The 17063-nt window shown below is 43.4% G+C and overlaps 2 protein-coding genes across 2 annotated transcripts; one reads left to right on the plus strand and one right to left on the minus strand.

The window, feature by feature from the left end:
- Positions 1-2102: 2102 nt before the first annotated feature.
- On the plus strand, positions 2103-6276 carry LOC123731746 (zinc fingers and homeoboxes protein 1-like). The gene has a single exon (XM_045711148.2). It carries the CDS (start codon positions 2470-2472, stop codon positions 5128-5130), a length of 2661 nt encoding a protein of 886 aa, XP_045567104.2. The 5' UTR covers positions 2103-2469; the 3' UTR covers positions 5131-6276.
- A 1015-nt stretch (positions 6277-7291) lies between these two features.
- Positions 7292-17063, minus strand: LOC106601917 (proton channel OTOP2-like). Its single transcript, XM_045715703.2, has 6 exons — positions 16119-17063; positions 15634-15770; positions 15450-15508; positions 15136-15263; positions 13988-14859; positions 7292-7715 (listed from the first exon to the last, which is right to left on the minus strand). The coding sequence occupies exons 1-6, from the start codon at positions 16573-16575 to the stop codon at positions 7545-7547; spliced, it is 1824 nt and encodes a 607-aa protein (XP_045571659.1). The 5' UTR covers positions 16576-17063; the 3' UTR covers positions 7292-7544.

The raw sequence follows: 17063 nt of genomic DNA on the forward strand, positions 1-17063 counted from the left end.
AGCTGTATAACCCAAACAAATCTGGGACCAGGCTAGTTGAGCTGTATAACCCAAACAGATCTGGGACCAGGCTAGTTGAGCTGTATAACCCAAACAGATCTGGGACCAGGCTAGTTGAGCTGTATAACCCAAACAGATCTGGGACCAGGCTAGTTGAGCTATATAACCCGAACAGATCTGGGACCAGGCTAGTTGAGCTATATAACCCAAACATATCTGGGACCAGGCTAGTTGAGCTATATAACCCAAACAGATCTGGGACCAGGCTAGTTGAGCTGTATAACCCAAACAGATCTGGGACCAGGCTAGTTGAGCTATATAACCCAAACAGATCTGGGACCAGGCTAGTTGAGCTGTATAACCCAAACAGATCTGGGACCAGGCTAGTTGAGCTGTATAACCCAAACAGATCTGGGACCAGGCTAGTTGAGCTGTATAACCAAAACAGATCTGGGACCAGGCTAGTTGAGCTGTATAACCCAAACAGATCTGGGACCAGGCTAGTTGAGCTATATAACCCGAACAGATCTGGGACCAGGCTAGTTGAGCTATATAACCCAAACATATCTGGGACCAGGCTAGTTGAGCTATATAACCCAAACAGATCTGGGACCAGGCTAGTTGAGCTGTATAACCCAAACAGATCTGGGACCAGGCTAGTTGAGCTATATAACCCAAACAGATCTGGGACCAGGCTAGTTGAGCTGTATAACCCAAACAGATCTGGGACCAGGCTAGTTGAGCTGTATAACCCAAACAGATCTGGGACCAGGCTAGTTGAGCTATATAACCCAAACAGATCTGGGACCAGGCTAGTTGAGCTATATAACCCAAACAGATCTGGGACCAGGCTAGTTGAGCTATATAACCCAAACAGATCTGGGACCAGGCTAGTTGAGCTGTATAACCCAAACAGATCTGGGACCAGGCTAGTTGAGCTGTATAACCCAAACAGATCTGGGACCAGGCTAGTTGAGCTGTATAACCCAAACAGATCTGGGACCAGGCTAGTTGAGCTGTATAACCCAAACAGATCTGGGACCAGGCTAGTTGAGCTATATAACCCGAACAGATCTGGGACCAGGCTAGTTGAGCTATATAACCCAAACATATCTGGGACCAGGCTAGTTGAGCTATATAACCCAAACAGATCTGGGACCAGGCTAGTTGAGCTGTATAACCCAAACAGATCTGGGACCAGGCTAGTTGAGCTATATAACCCAAACAGATCTGGGACCAGGCTAGTTGAGCTGTATAACCCAAACAGATCTGGGACCAGGCTAGTTGAGCTGTATAACCCAAACAGATCTGGGACCAGGCTAGTTGAGCTGTATAACCAAAACAGATCTGGGACCAGGCTAGTTGAGCTGTATAACCCAAACAGATCTGGGACCAGGCTAGTTGAGCTATATAACCCGAACAGATCTGGGACCAGGCTAGTTGAGCTATATAACCCAAACATATCTGGGACCAGGCTAGTTGAGCTATATAACCCAAACAGATCTGGGACCAGGCTAGTTGAGCTGTATAACCCAAACAGATCTGGGACCAGGCTAGTTGAGCTATATAACCCAAACAGATCTGGGACCAGGCTAGTTGAGCTGTATAACCCAAACAGATCTGGGACCAGGCTAGTTGAGCTGTATAACCCAAACAGATCTGGGACCAGGCTAGTTGAGCTGTATAACCCAAACATATCTGGGACCAGGCTAGTTGAGCTATATAACCCAAACAGATCTGGGACCAGGCTAGTTGAGCTATGTAACACAGTGGAATCTGGAGTAGACAGAACAGAAAGAGGAAGCCAGACCAGAATACCTTTGATAATACAGAGAAGAGAACACTGGTTAAATATTGTTTTGGGTGTACTGTACATAATATTATATATTTTTTTCCATTTTATTTCACCTTTATTTAACCAGGTAAGCTAGTTGAGAACAAGTTCTCATTTAAAACTGCGACCTGGCCAAGATGAAGCAAAGCAGTGCGACAGAAACAACACAGAGTTACACATGGAATAAACAAGCGTACAGTCAATAACACAATAGATGAAAAAGAAGTCTATATACAGTGTGTGCAAATGGCATGAGGAGGTAGTGAAAAACCAAACGAATCTCGGCGCATTCACTATTCTGCTCTGAGTCTATGGTAACAACAGATGGACTCGTTGCGCCTGTGTGCCACTGCCGGAGTCGACAGTGCATTTGTGGGTGAGGGAACGACGGCAAAGGCGGAAGAAGGCGCATCAGCAGTCAGATTGGAAGCTAACTGGTTGTTGCAAGATGCTTGTAAACGACAGTTATCTGCACGGGATTTAAGAATAAGCCAACATTCAAGTTTGAGCGCCTGAATGGAGCAACAAGACCTGAACCAAGATTTAGATTAAAACAATATATATATATATATATATATATATATATATATATATATATATATATATATTCAACACAAGCTCAGATAAGACAGATAATGGCGAGCAGAAGAAAATCAACAACGCCTTGCATGGTCCCTCCTGTTCAAATGGTGGATTCAGACCCTGACATGGAGGTCGTTAAAGAGGGAGACGGAGAGGCTGAGGAGGGGGCCGCTAACTGTCCTGTGGAAAACTCAACTGAAAGCATCCCGAATGAGGATGACTCACAGGCCATCGACCACTTCATTAAAACTATGGACTCGAGTACGGCAGAAGGAGGTTATGAGTGCAAGTACTGCAGCTTTCAGACCTCACAGCTCAATATGTTTACCTTGCATGTGGACACTGAGCACCCAAATATAGTTCTAAACTCATCTTATGTGTGTGTTGAATGTGACTTTCACACCAAGAGATATGATGCATTGTTGGAGCATAATGCACGTCACCACCCTGGAGAAGACAATTTCACCAGGACTATGGTGAAACGCAACAATCAAACCATCTTTGAGCATCAAAGCATCAACCATGACTTGACCTTTGATGGCAGTTTTGTTAAGGTTGAGGAGGATGATGACACATCCTGTAAGGGTATTGCCCTAAGCAAAACGCCAATCATGAAGATCAAGAGTAGGTCTGAGGCCAAGAAGTTTACAGGGTCACACAAAATGGCAGATTACAGTGTCATTAAAGTGGAGAGTGATGGGGAGGAAGAGATGGAGGAGGTGGTCCCCCCTCCTGTCACCCCCAATGTAGTGGCTGTGTCGACCCCTCTGACCATTCAACCTATTCAGCAAAGCATAATGGTCAACAGCCCAAACGTGCTCCAAATAAAGACCAGTAACTCTGCCACAATGCTCCCCCCAGGGACATTGGCTCAAGTTCTGTCTGCCTTACAGAATCAGCAGACCTCCCAGACCCAGCTCCTCATCCCGGTCAGTAGTATCCCCACATACAATGGGGCCATGGACAATAATGTCCTGCTGGTCAGCGCCTACAACAGGTTCCCTTACCCATCTGTGTCAGAAATCATGGGCCTAGCAGCCCAAACCAAGTTCACAGAGGAGCAAATAAAGGTATGGTTCTCTGCTCAGCGGCTGAAGCACGGTGTGAGCTGGACCCCGGAGGAGGTGGAGGAGGCCAGGAGGAAAAAGTTTAACGGCTCAGTGCAGGCGGTGCCACAGACCATCACTGTCATCCCAGCCAATTTTGCAACAGCAGCCAATGGCCTGCAGTCCATCTTTCAGACTTGTCAGATTGTAGGGCAACCAGGGATGGTTTTGACTCAGGTCGGGGGTGGCAACGCTGTCCCTGTGGCCTCACCCATCACGTTAGCTGTAGCTGGGATCCCCAACCCCAGAACCAGTGTCAGTAAGGTGCCAGAACCCTCCACCTCTGAGACCGCTTCTCCACTCAGTCCCGATTCCCTGGGAGCGCGACCTAAAAAATCCAAGGAGCAACTAGCAGAGCTGAAGGCCAGTTACCTGAGACGACAGTTTGCCACTGAGGCAGAAATCTCTCGGTTGATGAAGGTCACTAACCTCACCAAAAGAGCAATAAAGAAGTGGTTCAGCGATACACGCTATAACCAACGCAACTCAAAGGACCACCACGGCGTTGCCTTAAATGACATTTCAGTCAGCGCCAACAGTAACGACGGCAGCAGCAGCACAGCCATTGTGATCGACTCCAGCGACGAAGCCAGTGAATCCTCTCCGACAACCCAAGGGCCCATTTATGATCCACGAATCAAGTTCCGCCACGCCTTTCCTGACTTCACACCTCAGAAGTTCAAGGAAAAGACTCCGGAGCAGCTTCTGCTTTTGGAGGCCAGCTACCAGAAGTCTGACAAACCTAGCGATGAGGAGCTAAGTAGGCTTAGAATGGAGACTAAACTGACTAGGCGAGAGGTGGACGCCTGGTTCTCCGAGAGGAGAAAAATGCCAGTGGACTCTGATGGCGCAGAGGAGCCGGAGAGTGAACGGATCAAAGCGCCTTCCTCTGGGCAAGAGGCTCAGACTCCACCCAGCGGCCGAAAGATAATGAAGAAAACCCCAGAGCAGCTACACGTCCTGAAAAGCACCTTTGTTCGTACCCAGTGGCCCTCTGCTGAAGAGTACGACAAGATGGCAGAGGAGAGCGGGTTACCCAGAACCTACATTGTTAACTGGTTTGGAGACACCCGGTATGCCTGCAAGAACAGTAACCTGAAGTGGTACTACTTGTACCAGAGTGGAAAAGTTAACGAGGCAATGAACGGAGGTGAACTTAAGAAGAAGCCACGGAAACGCTTTCGGGGTTGGTCCAGGAGGACGAGGCGGCCATACCCCTGCAAACAAACAACCCCTGCCATCAAAGTCAAGACGGGTAAAGAGATTTTAAAGGAGCACTACCTCAAGCATAAGGTCTTAAATGAGAAAGATTTGGATGAACTGGTGGCCAAGTCCAGTATGAGCTATGAGCAGGTGCGGGACTGGTTTGCGGAGATCAGCAGGAGGGAAGAGAAAGGCCTTGACCCTTTCAGTGACGGTGAAGAGGAGACGCATGGCGACAGTGAGGCAGAGATGGAAGTGAAAGAGCAAGGGGATGTCGTCACTGATGAAAAAAACGATAACAAAGATGATGAAAATAACAATGATGAAGTTGAAAATAATGACAATGAAACCACGGAAGAGCCTCAATGTATCAAGCAATCACAGCCGGAGTCAGAGGATCAGTGATTAAAGAATTCACATTGGTTGCCTACAGAAGAGATGAAAAACACAGGTGAAATGTACTAAGTGTTTGTGTTATACTGCACCAGACACAAAGAAACAAGAGAAGGTGTATGATGCCAAATAATTTTAGCAAGGAATAATAGATACATACAGTATGTTTTACCTTTGTTTAAAATACTATTTGGTCTTTTGGGACATTTTAGTCATTTGACCTTGCTATCTTTACTAAATCCAAGACATGTCGATGAGGTTAAACCTCACCTTTTTCTTGTAGGTTATGTGATAACATTGAACCGTTTTTTAAATCGTGAAATTGTGTCAAGGTTCAAGGGAATTTCCCATGTATTTTCTTTGATGTACTGACAAAACGGTTTTTAAAACCTCACAGATTTGTGAATATTACTTAAATCAGTGCCATCTGTTTTTGGGTTATGTTTTAAATGGAACCAGTGCTTTAGTTCTACAAAACTGTTTTTATATGTATTCAAGTTCTTTGTTAGTCTTAAATTACGAAATATGGAGTAAGCTTGGTTAATATTATGCTCAGTTTTTTGGGGTGTTTTTTTTTTTTTGTTTTTTTTTTATTTTATTTTTTTTGTATGTTGGCTTTCCAAATGAAAAAGGCATGTGTGCTGTAATTCAGGACTTAGTAAACATTACCTCAGTCTTTTAAGCTATGAGTTGAAGAAAGTGACTGTTCATTTTAGATGCGTTATAAAAATACACATGAAACATCTTCATTCACAATTTGCTTCAGATGGCATTTTTTTCTAAAGTAACTAACTTGTGCTTTCCCCCCCAAAATTACGGGTTAAAATCTTTCAGGTGTACAATGACAATATATATATATATAGGGTGAAGTTACCACAAGCACTTGGTATGGTTCCTTTATAATCGAGAGCCAATTTTACTTTAGTTAAAAAAAAATTAACTTTTTTTCCTCTGCTTATCTTCAAGGACTATGCTAAAAATCTGGATGTACAGGTTATATGCAACTGTACATCAAATAACAATCAATTGAGGGGGATGGTGAATTGTAAATTATTGTTTTGGTTCTCTGTTTTCAGTAGACAGGGAACCTTAGTACAGAATTTATATGATAAGCCCAATTTGTAAGTCGCTCTGGATAAGAGCGTCTGCTAAATGACTTAAATGTAAATGTTAAATGAGGTATGGCAATAAATAGGCCATAGTAGCAAAGTAACTACAATTTAGCAGATTAACACTGGAGGGATAGATGAGCAGATGATGATGAGCAGATGATGGTGTGTAAGTAGTGATACTGGTGTGCAAAAGAGCAGCAAAGTAAATAAAAACAATTTGGGGAGGAGGTAGGTAGATTGGGTGGGCTATTTATAGATGGACTATGTACAGCTGCAGCGATCAGTTAGCTGCTCAGATAGCTGATGTTTAAAGTTAGTGAGGGAAATGTAAGTCTCCAGCTTCAGTGATTTTTGCAATTCTTTCCAGTCACTGGCAGCAGAGAACTGGAAGGAAAGGCGGCCAAAGGAGGTGTTGGCTTTGGGGATGATCAGTGAGATGTACCTGCTGGAGCGCGTGCTACGGGTGGGTGTTGTTATCGTGACCAGTGAGCTGAGATAAGGCGGAGCTTTACCTAGCATAGACTTATAGATGACCTGGAGCCAGTGGGTCTGGCGACGAATATGTAGCGAGGGCCAGCCGACTAGAGCATACAGGTCGCAGTGGTGGGTGGTATAAGGGGCTTTGGTAACAAAACGGATGGCACTGTGATAGACTGCATCCAATTTGCTGAGTAGAGTATTGGAAGCTATTTTGTAGATGACATCGCCGAAGTCGAGGATTGGTTGGATAGTCAGTTTTACTAGGGTAGTTACAACCTGGGATTGTTACAAACTGGCAACCTGGGATTCAAACAACAACAACGCGCTCGTTCCCCCACTTGCTTTGGTAAAACACTTGAGGGACGGGGGTGGAGAAATATGCAAAAACTTGCCATCCATCAGATTAAAATGATAGTTTTAACCATGTTTGTAATCAATGGGGTACTAAAACATTATATGTTGTGTTATAGGTAAGACAGTTGTTGTAAACTCATGAGATAGTAAAAATAAGCAGTGCCAGTGAGTGGTCTGTGTTGTATTACAGTGTGCCACAAAGAAGAATGACTCATATCCCAGAAAAGTTTTACGTAAATGTATGTGCAATTTATTACAAAGTCATCATCAATTATAATTTAATATACAACTATTTATACAGTTTACTAGCTCACTGATATTGACATATTTCATTCAAAATGAAATTGTATTATATAATGTTATTCTTTATATATGTTTCAGTGCATGCTCAGGACAGAACAATGTATAACAATAAAACATAGATTGTAAAAAAATATATATCTTTATACATTTTCAGAATTGTTTCTGTAATTTGCCAGTTTAGGAGGTTAGGAAGACCTCAAAGAGGCTGGCGACTGAGTGCATACGGTAAAAGATTCCGAAGGGGAGTCCGATATTCACAACAGCCGCCCACATGTTGAACTCGTAGAACTCTGCTCCAATCGTGTTGTCAAACTGAGGGCGGGCGCCAAACGCCGGCATGATCCAGAGCTGTCAATGGAAACAGAGTCAAGATATTCAGTCCAAACTTTCAACTTAAAAATACTCTACTATGATGTATTGTACTGCACAAATCCTAGGGAGCCCTTTGGCTCATGAGCAAGTTAGGCAAACAGGGAAAAAAGTGAATTTAAAGGGATGATTCAGTAGTTTCCGTTTATTTTCGACGTACTGTACCTACCCACTGGGCACAGACGTCAATTCAACGTCTATTCCATGTTGGTTCAATGTCATTTCATTGAAACACCGTTGATTCAACCAGTGAGTGCCCTGTGGGTAGTGTGTTTCATCCAAACTTAATAAAAACTGTTTTGTATGAAAGGACAACATCCTAGGTTAAAACCTGTTAGGGCTAGGGGGCAGTATTTGCACGGCTGGATAAAAAAAATGTACCCGATTTAATCTGGTTACTAATCCTACCCAGTAACTAGAATATGCATATACTTATTATATATGGATAGAAAACACTCTAAAGTTTCTAAAACTGTTTGAATGGTGTCTGTGAGTATAACAGAACTCATTTGGCAGGCAAAACCCTGAGACATTTTCTGACAGGAAGTGGATACCTGATGTGTTGTATTACCTTTAAACCTACGCCATTGAAAAACACAGGGGCTGAGGAATATTTTGGCACTTCCTATTGCTTCCACTAGATGTCACCAGCCTTTACAAAGTGTTTTGAGTCTTCTGGAGGGAGATCTGACCGAACAAGAGCCATGGAACGATGATGGCCCATTAGACACCTGGCGCGCGAGTTCATGTTGGGTACCCTCGTTCCAATACGTTATAAAAGAGAATGCATTCGTCCACCTTGAATATTATTCATGTTCTGGTTAAAAAAGGCCCTAATGATTTATGCTATACAACGTTTGACATGTTTGAACGAACGTAAATATATTTTTTCCCCTCGTTCATGACGAGAAGTCCGGCTGGCTTAGATCATGTGCTAACAAGACGGAGATTTTTGGACATAAATGATTAGCTTTTTTGAACAAAACTACATTCGTTATGGACCTGTGATACTTGGAAGTGACATCTGGGGCCTGTTGCACAAAAGTAGAATTAAGACATCCGGGATAAATGACTCAGCTGAGCTCAATGAAGCCAAAACATGTGCGTCCAGGCTTAATTGGTTGCACAAAGACCAAGCCAGGATGAGCAGACACGGATTCATTAAGCCAGGTGAAACCAATCCTGGATAGGTGCGCGCTCACGGCTCACTCAAATAGACCATGGCAACTAGAGCCGCGTACTTTTCCCCGTCGGAAGCACAAATCCTCATGGAGGCATACGAGGAGGTAAAATATATAATTAAGAAGAAAGGCAACACCGCCACAGTGATAAAGCAAAGAGAAAAAGCGTGGCAAAGTATTGCAGACCGCCTGAATGCGTAAGTAGTGCACAATTACACAGTCACCGCTCCGCTGAAACATCACAATTACAATTCAAATATTTAATTCACATCTCCAAAAATGCAGTTGTACTGTAATTATGAAACGGTTAAATTTTTAATTGAAATGCACTGCAGATATGAGTGAAATTGTGTAAAGTAACTCCATCACACTGTATAAAGCTATGATAGATTTTTTGATATTTTTACTGAAAACAAGACAAAAATACCAAGTAATTTTTTTGCAGTGTGACTCCATTAAATGTGTGTGTGTGTGTGTGTGTGTGTGTGTGTGTGTGTGTGTGTGTGTGTGTAGATTAAACATGAACGGGCCAAAACGGACATGGCAGCAGGTCAAAATCAAATACAAGAACATTCTGCAGAATGGTATGGTCCCTGACTAATATTTAACAAAGCACAAGCATATATTGTACCCAGAAGGTGCCTGCTCACACATTGTCTGTACTGTTTTAGCAGTGAAAAAGAATACCCACAGACAAGGCACGGGTGGTGGGTCACCAAAGGCTGACCTTACCCCAGCAGAGGACATGGCCTTGGAGCTAAATAAAGGCAGGCCCGTCTTAGAGGGGATCCCTGGGGGGAAAGAGACGAGCATAGGTTCCTCCCAAGATGCCACCCGCTTCATTCAAGGTATGTCCTTCCATCTCTACATGGGATACAACCACATTCATATTGAATCAATTTGGACTGTCTGACTTTGGTTTACCTATTGCCTTGCAGTGTCTGGCAGCACTGTGTTCCTGTTAGAGCCACCAGCACAAGCACCAGACGATGCTGATCCAGTGAGTACTCCATCAAAGGCATACTGTAGGCCTGGCATGTCTTGTCTACTAGCTTCAATATGAATCCGATTAAATGTGATAGGGTGAAGGCCCCAGTGCAGCAGCAACAGCACATGATGGAGACGATGATGAGGAGGAGACCATCTCTCTGGATTCCAGAAGGCATGAGGTATCATGTTAAGACTGTGAAAGTACTATTTACTCTACAATGGTGAGGAGTCCTCATCAAAATCAAAAAATCTAATTTCTTTTACAGGACCCAGATGCTATACAGTGGGAAAACCAGCCTGGCAACATAGTGCGTATTAATAAAAGGACACCACATCCTGCCAAATTCCAGCTGCGCTAATTGTATTGTGTTCAGAGCTCACAAGCTATCAGAAAGTTGTATGGCAACCACCTCCGGCGCCAAATAGAACTGGCAGACATAGACATTCAGTACAAGAAGAAAAAGATGGAAAATCTTGCACTGGAGTCCGAAATAAAAAAGAGGACAATTAGGAAACTGGACCTTGAAATAAAAAAACTTGAGAGGGAGGTGAGATATGCCTTCAATGTACACTGTATGCTAACTGTAACACAAATGTATTAATCATTATTTTTCTTTCCTCCCCCAGCTCCAAGAAGATGACACAGCTCAAAATAAAAATTAGGTATATTCTCGTAAAGTCAAGTGAGCCATGACATATGAGCTCTTATTGTGAGCACACAGGATGGTGGCATCTTTCTAAGGTTTTTTTTATTTTCCCAGCAATCAGTACAACCAAGTCATCGTTATAAGGCATCGCCCTCTTTTGCCCACCCCCCCAGCACCAGGTGTGGCCACTAGCCTATATGAAGGCCCAAAATTGTGTGTTCCTTTCTGCTCTGACAATGGCATGCCCATTCGTGCGAGATGTGGTGGATGAAGAAGCACTTGTGCTGAGGAGAGCCTTCAGGCGAGAAAGGGTCTTCAGGGACCGGTTGGACCCACTGGCCTTCCCTGATGACCATCTATATGAAAGATACAGGTTTTCTGCAGATGGCATCAGGTATCTATGCAGACTACTGGGTCCCAGGATTAAGCACCGCACTGCACGGAGCCATGCACTGAGTGTGGAGCAAATGGTTTGTGTGGCCTTGCGCTTTTTTTCTAGTGGAGCCTTCCTGTACTCAGTGGGGGATGCAGAACAGCTGAACAAGGCCACAATTTGCCGCACAATAAGGAGTGTGTGTCTGGCTATCAAAGCATTAGCAGATGTCTTCATCTCCTTCCCTGGCCACAGAAGACTCTGTGACATCAAAGAGGAGTTCTATAGGATTGCAGGTAAGAGGATCTACAAATTACAGGACAACTTAACACATAGTAGGATACTCATTACTTTGTGTGACAGGTTTCCCCAATGTCATTGGTGCAGTGGACTGCACACACATAAGGATAAAAGCCCCCTCAGGTGCCCATGAGGCCGATTTTGTGAATAGGAAATCCTTTCACAGCATTAATGTTCAGGTGAACATAACTTTTTGATATTGTCCATTGACGAACACTCTGCATTGCCAGTGATGTGCATTGATTGGTGTAATATTCCTCATCTTATGATTTCAGATGGTCTGCAATGCTGACTGTGTGATCAGCAATGTTGTGGCAAAATGGCCTGGCTCAGTCCATGACTCCAGAATCTTTCGGGCCTCTGAAATCTATCACAAGGTAAGCCACACAACCCCTATTTATAACCATCATGGCTGTGTCAAGAATATCACTGTGTTTATGAGGTAGTAATGATGAGATTTTGTGTTGACAGGTGAATTCTCTGGTGTGCTGCTGGGAGACAGGGGGTATGGCTGCCAGCCTTTTCTCCTGACACCTTTCACAGACCCCCAGGAAGCACAGCAGGCCTACAACCATGCCCATGCCAGGACCAGGGCCAGAGTTGAAATGACCTTTGGCCTCCTGAAGGCACGCTTTCACTGCCTTCACAAATTAAGGGTCAGCCCTGTTAGGGCATGTGATATTACTGTGGCTTGTGCTGTCCTCCACAATGTGGCCTGCCTGAGGAAGGAGAGGGCCCCCAGAGTGCCACCAGCCATGGACTGGGACAATCCGGCAATCTTCCCTGATGACGACAGTGGTCGGCTGCTGAGGGACCAATATGTGTTGAATTATTTTAGTTAGTATGTGTGCTTTCAATTTTGGTTAAATATGTCCTGCGGTGGCAGAGGAATTGGGTTTTTTTTGGGTTCGTTTTTTTACGAATTTGGCCTCTTATGATGTTTGTGCGGTATACTGTGTGTAATACAAGGCTGCAGGGAGGCTACTGCATCCATTCATTTGTCTGTTCAGTTGATGTGTATGGATTTGTCCTGCATTTATTTTAGTGTGCAGACATGCAGGGTGTGTTATATACAGACCTTTGAATGTGTATGTATCATTTTGTATAATATGCTTGGATTCTGTGCTTTCCATCTTGTAGTCACTGTGACTTCAGTTTCGAAAGGAGCTGATGGTTTACCTGCTTTGTTTTGTCCTTATTCAATAAAGGAACATAATGTTACACATTGTGTTTTTATATTCATATGGAATGTGTATTTGTTTATATGACAGAGTACTAGGGCCACACTGAAGAAAAAGGATAAAGTCATAAATTTATGAGGCTGGTTCTTTCTGCAGAAAAGCTACATATTGTTTTTACAGTTTTGATACTTATGACAATGTGATACTTAATATTCTGGCACATCAGCATGTCTTTGTTTATGAAACCATACTGAAGTACAATTTCACGAAATGCCCCACATCTGTCATTTTAACAACTGTCCTCCTTTAAAACAACCGGTTACAATATTATTACTTGTGTTTTTTTTCCCCTCTGTGGCCCTAATATTCTATCATTTTATATATAGCCTTATAGTCTATGGGAAACTGTAAATTATCTAATGATAGCAACATAATCTAAAAATTATTTTTTATCCAAAATCATTGAAATTAATGATCACAAACGTTTAAATAATGACAGTGGGTCTAGTTATGTGATAACAATGTATAGTGAGCAGTGAAATAACTATTGGTTTCCATTTGTGGTGACTGCTGACTGACATTAGGGATGAGATTAAATAGATCCTGGAATTTAGCCTGGTCTGGAGCAGGCTAGCTCCACAGAATAAATCTCCATGGTAATTTATACCATAACATATCCTCCTGCCCCCTATCCATCTTTAGTGCAACCGGATTACGGATCAATTGAGCCAGGATCACCAAGATATCCTGGCTTAATCCCTTATCCTAGTTTTGTGCAACAGGCCCCTGATGAAGAGAATCAAAGGTAATGGATTATTTACATAGTATTTTCGATTTTAGATCTCCCCAACATGACGTCTAGTCTGTATCGCAACGCGTATTTTTCTGGGCGCAGTGCTCAGATTATTGCAAAGTGTGATTTTCCCAGTAAGGTTATTTTTAAATCTGGCAAGTTGATTGCGTTCAAGAGATGTAAATCTATAATTCTTTAAATGACAATATAGTATTTTACCAATGTTTTCTAATTTTAATTATTTAATTTGTGGTACTGACTTGACTGCCGGTTATTGGAGGGAAACGATTTCCTCAACATCAATGCCATAGTAAAACGCTGTTTTTGGATATAAATATGAACTTGATAGAACTAAAAATGCATGCATTGTCTAACATAATGTCCTAGGAGTGTCATCTGATGGAGATTGTAAAAGGTTAGTGCATCATTTTAGCTGGTTTTATGGTTTTGGTGACCCTGTCTTTGAATTGACAAAACCTTACACACAACTCTTGTAAATGTACTGTCCTAACATACTCTAAATTTATGCTTTCGCCGTAAAACCTTTTTGAAATCGTAAAACGTGGTTAGATTAAGGAGATGTTTATCTTTCAAAGGGTGTAAAATAGTTGTATGTTTGAAAAATTTGAATTTTGACATTTATTTGGATTCAAATTTGCCGCTCTTGAAATGCACCTGCTGTTGATGGAGTGCACCACGGGTGGGACGCAGCCCATAGAGGTTAACAAGCCCTTTAAAAGAGCCATTTTGAAAAGGACAGTGGTGGGTACTCAGTAGGCTACTCACAAGGATGTTGCAGAGCAGCAGAAATGCACAGATCTCCTTCAGAGCCCTCCTCTTCCAGGTCAGCCTATGGCGTTGAGGCAGGGGGGAGCCAGATGGAGCAGAAGGAGCAACATGCATACTGTGAACTGTGAGGGCCGGGGACGACTTGGTCTCCATGAATGTCCCTGGGAGGTTGTGTATGTCTCTATGGGCTTGGGCTTGAAGGACGTATGGGTTTGTGAATACGGAGGCCTGGTGCATGTCTTCGTGGAAGGGCTCGCGATGCAGGCCCTCGATGATGAAGATGTTCTGCAGGCAGAGCTGGATCACAGTGAGCAGGGAGACAGCCAGGTTGAGAGCATTGAGGTGGCCCTCGGCCCCCGTTGCCACCACAGCCACGATGGTGAAATAACAGATGGTGAACTGTCCGAATGAGGCGCCGATCAGCAAGCCTACATCCAGGCTCCGTGTTGGGTTCTTCCCCGACACGTGGTCCCTCTGGTCCAGCCGGTAGATGGCGCAACCAGCCACGGTCGAGACGGACATGAGCGTCATAGCCACCGTGTTCATCACGTAGTGTATCATCAGCACCGTGTCACGTTTCCCCGGGTCCCCCTTCTCTACATCCACCTTGTAGATGACAAAGGTTCCCAGGCCCGCCACCAGCATGACCAGCCCGACCGCAGGCCCCACCAGCACGTCCTTCAAGCGGAAATGGAGCGAGTGGTGGTTGTGCTCATCTACCAGGCGGCCCACGTTCTTCCACATGACGTAGGCCATGGCCGAGGCAAACAGGCTGTACTCGATGTTGAAGGGGTACAGGTAGTAATAGGCCTTCTCTAAGACGGCACAGGCAGAGTGGCTGCAGTTACAGCTGCTGTATCCGCCAGAGGCTGAAATAAGAGGGAGAAAATATTTGCTTTGTTGTTTGACTTGAGGTGATTTTCTGTTATGTTGGTTGGTTGTATTTCATAGTCGGGGGCAATTCTATTTATATTCAGTAAATTCAGAAAGTAAACTGAAAATGTATTTTATTTTATTGATCCTTCATTTAAACAAGGAATTCCCATTTCAGTTTACATACTGAATTGTAATGGAATTCACCCCAACCCTGTAGTATTTTACTTAGATTTGCTAGAGAGAAGATTCAACAACACAATATTCTCCACCTCTGATGTCATAGGAATGTGTGCTGTTGCCGTCCTCTGGTGGAACAACAGTCTGGTGTAGGGACTCCTCTGTTACTGCTGCCATCCACAACATCAGATTGGTAGACAGAGTCAACATCAGCCCACAGCTTCAAGAGGGAAACACAGGAGTTCAGAACAGAATACTTTCTATTTTTTAAATACTATTTCATTCTGTAAGAATATAATAGAATAGACTTTAAGCTTCCCAAGGGGAATGTTAAATGTTCAACCATCAATTTACATAATTAAATCGTAATGAATTCAGTTATACAGTAGCAGTTAGTTACCCTCACCGAGTTATGTTCCGTTGTAGTTGTACACAGTCTTTAGCATGGAGCCAGAGGAAGTATGTCTGAAAAAGATACAATGATCACCTATACTTGCATTTTTCCCACCAGCCAAATCCCTCAGTGGTTTCCCTAATGTCATAGCACCTAATGGAAGCTCCATTTGAGATGTCAGAACTTGTGTTCTTACCTGGACAAGTATGAATAAAGCTTGTACGACAGGGAACACTATCTTCACAGCAGAGTCACAGTGCAGGTAGCCTATGTAGTTAGCAATCTTAAACACGTCCATAATCAGACTGCATATGCCAAACAGCACCAGTCCACCTAGAGAAAAAACACAATGAAATCCAATTAGAAATAATCACACTCATTCAATCACTCACACTTATTCAATAATCACACTCATTCAAGACAATGGGTGAATGTAAAACGTTGTCTAGGTATAGTCAATTATATCCTATTAGAATAGAACTCTTCCCCAATTCAAAGAGAGATTATTCATGTCCAATGGTATTACCAGACAGTGAATCCTACAGGGTAAGGTTGCAAAATTACACAAACTTCACAGATTTCCAGGGATAAAAAAAACAAACAACTGGGAACATTGGAAAAGTTTCTGGAATTTAGCAGCTGTAGACCCAGAAGATCAGAAAAGCATGTGTCTTCTCTTACCCCTGAGCCACACAGGCCCGGCATGGCTATCCTTGTAGAGCACAGCATGATCTTCCCTGGATGTGTAGATGGTATAGTACATCATCCAGGCAGTGGTGAGGATGACGAGGACGATGAGGAAGATGTGCAGGTTGATGGCGTTGATCTTGACGTTGTTGAAGACACTGCCACTGACCAGAGCAATACCTAGGATCAGGACGTTGACCGTGATGATGCTAGAGAGTAGCCAGCTGCGGTTACGGCCCCTCTCCCTCACCGTGCCCCTGCTGGTTGAGAGGACGTCGCTCCCCCTCCTCATACTGCCCGCCTGGACTCCCAAGTGAATGGAACACGGGGTGGAAGGGAGGGTGGGCGGGGGGGATATGTAGCCCTCCTCAGCTGCCATCTCAGCTTTAGCCGTCATCTTGCTGGATTCGCATGAAATGAAGCCAAAGGTCAAGTGAATGATGTTTCTCATTCTGTAAAGGTCTAGTCCACAGTTTGTTTGTGGTTCATATCCTATTAGAAGATCTAATGAGTTCAGAAAGTATGTCTGTTCTGATCAGAGTTGTGTGAACACCTAACTGTCCACTCAAAGGCTCTGCCTGTATAAGGAGGTCCCTCCTACCCGTAACCAATCTCCTAACCTCATTTCATCAGCAATGTCAACCCTGTCAGTGATATGACAATATAATGGTTTCTTATCATTTCCCTGTTTATCATCAGAAGCAGTGCCAGTCCACCATGCTTCAACGAATATGAGTTTACCTTTCTTTATTTGGGTCAATGCCAGTGTTTGATTAAATTGAAATTAACAAAGAAATCCTCACAGTTCATATTTACTAACACACATTGGTATTTTATCTACATGAGGTCAGGTATGTTTTGTTTCCTGGAAACCAACTTATTATTTTTTATAAAAAATAGTAGATTTTCAGTTTCTGTCTAATAAGACTGTTTCTACAG

This window comes from Salmo salar, chromosome 03 (assembly GCF_965601325.2).
Source record: "Salmo salar chromosome 03, fSalSal1, whole genome shotgun sequence".
NCBI lineage: Eukaryota > Metazoa > Chordata > Actinopteri > Salmoniformes > Salmonidae > Salmo > Salmo salar.

What these genes read in the sequence shown, in the direction of transcription:
- LOC106601917 (XM_045715703.2), bottom strand. Translation starts at nt 16,575, where the DNA reads ATGAGAAACATCATTCACTTGACCTTTGGCTTCATTTCATGCGAATCC. An exon ending in ACATTCCTATGACATCAGAG is followed by an intron (nt 14,860 to 15,135) that starts GTGGAGAATATT and finishes CTCTTATTTCAG; the next exon opens with CCTCTGGCGGATACAGCAGC. An exon ending in TGCTGCTCTGCAACATCCTT is followed by an intron (nt 7,716 to 13,987) that starts GTGAGTAGCCTA and finishes TTCCATTGACAG; the next exon opens with CTCTGGATCATGCCGGCGTT.
- LOC123731746 (XM_045711148.2), top strand. Translation starts at nt 2,470, where the DNA reads ATGGCGAGCAGAAGAAAATCAACAACGCCTTGCATGGTCCCTCCTGTT.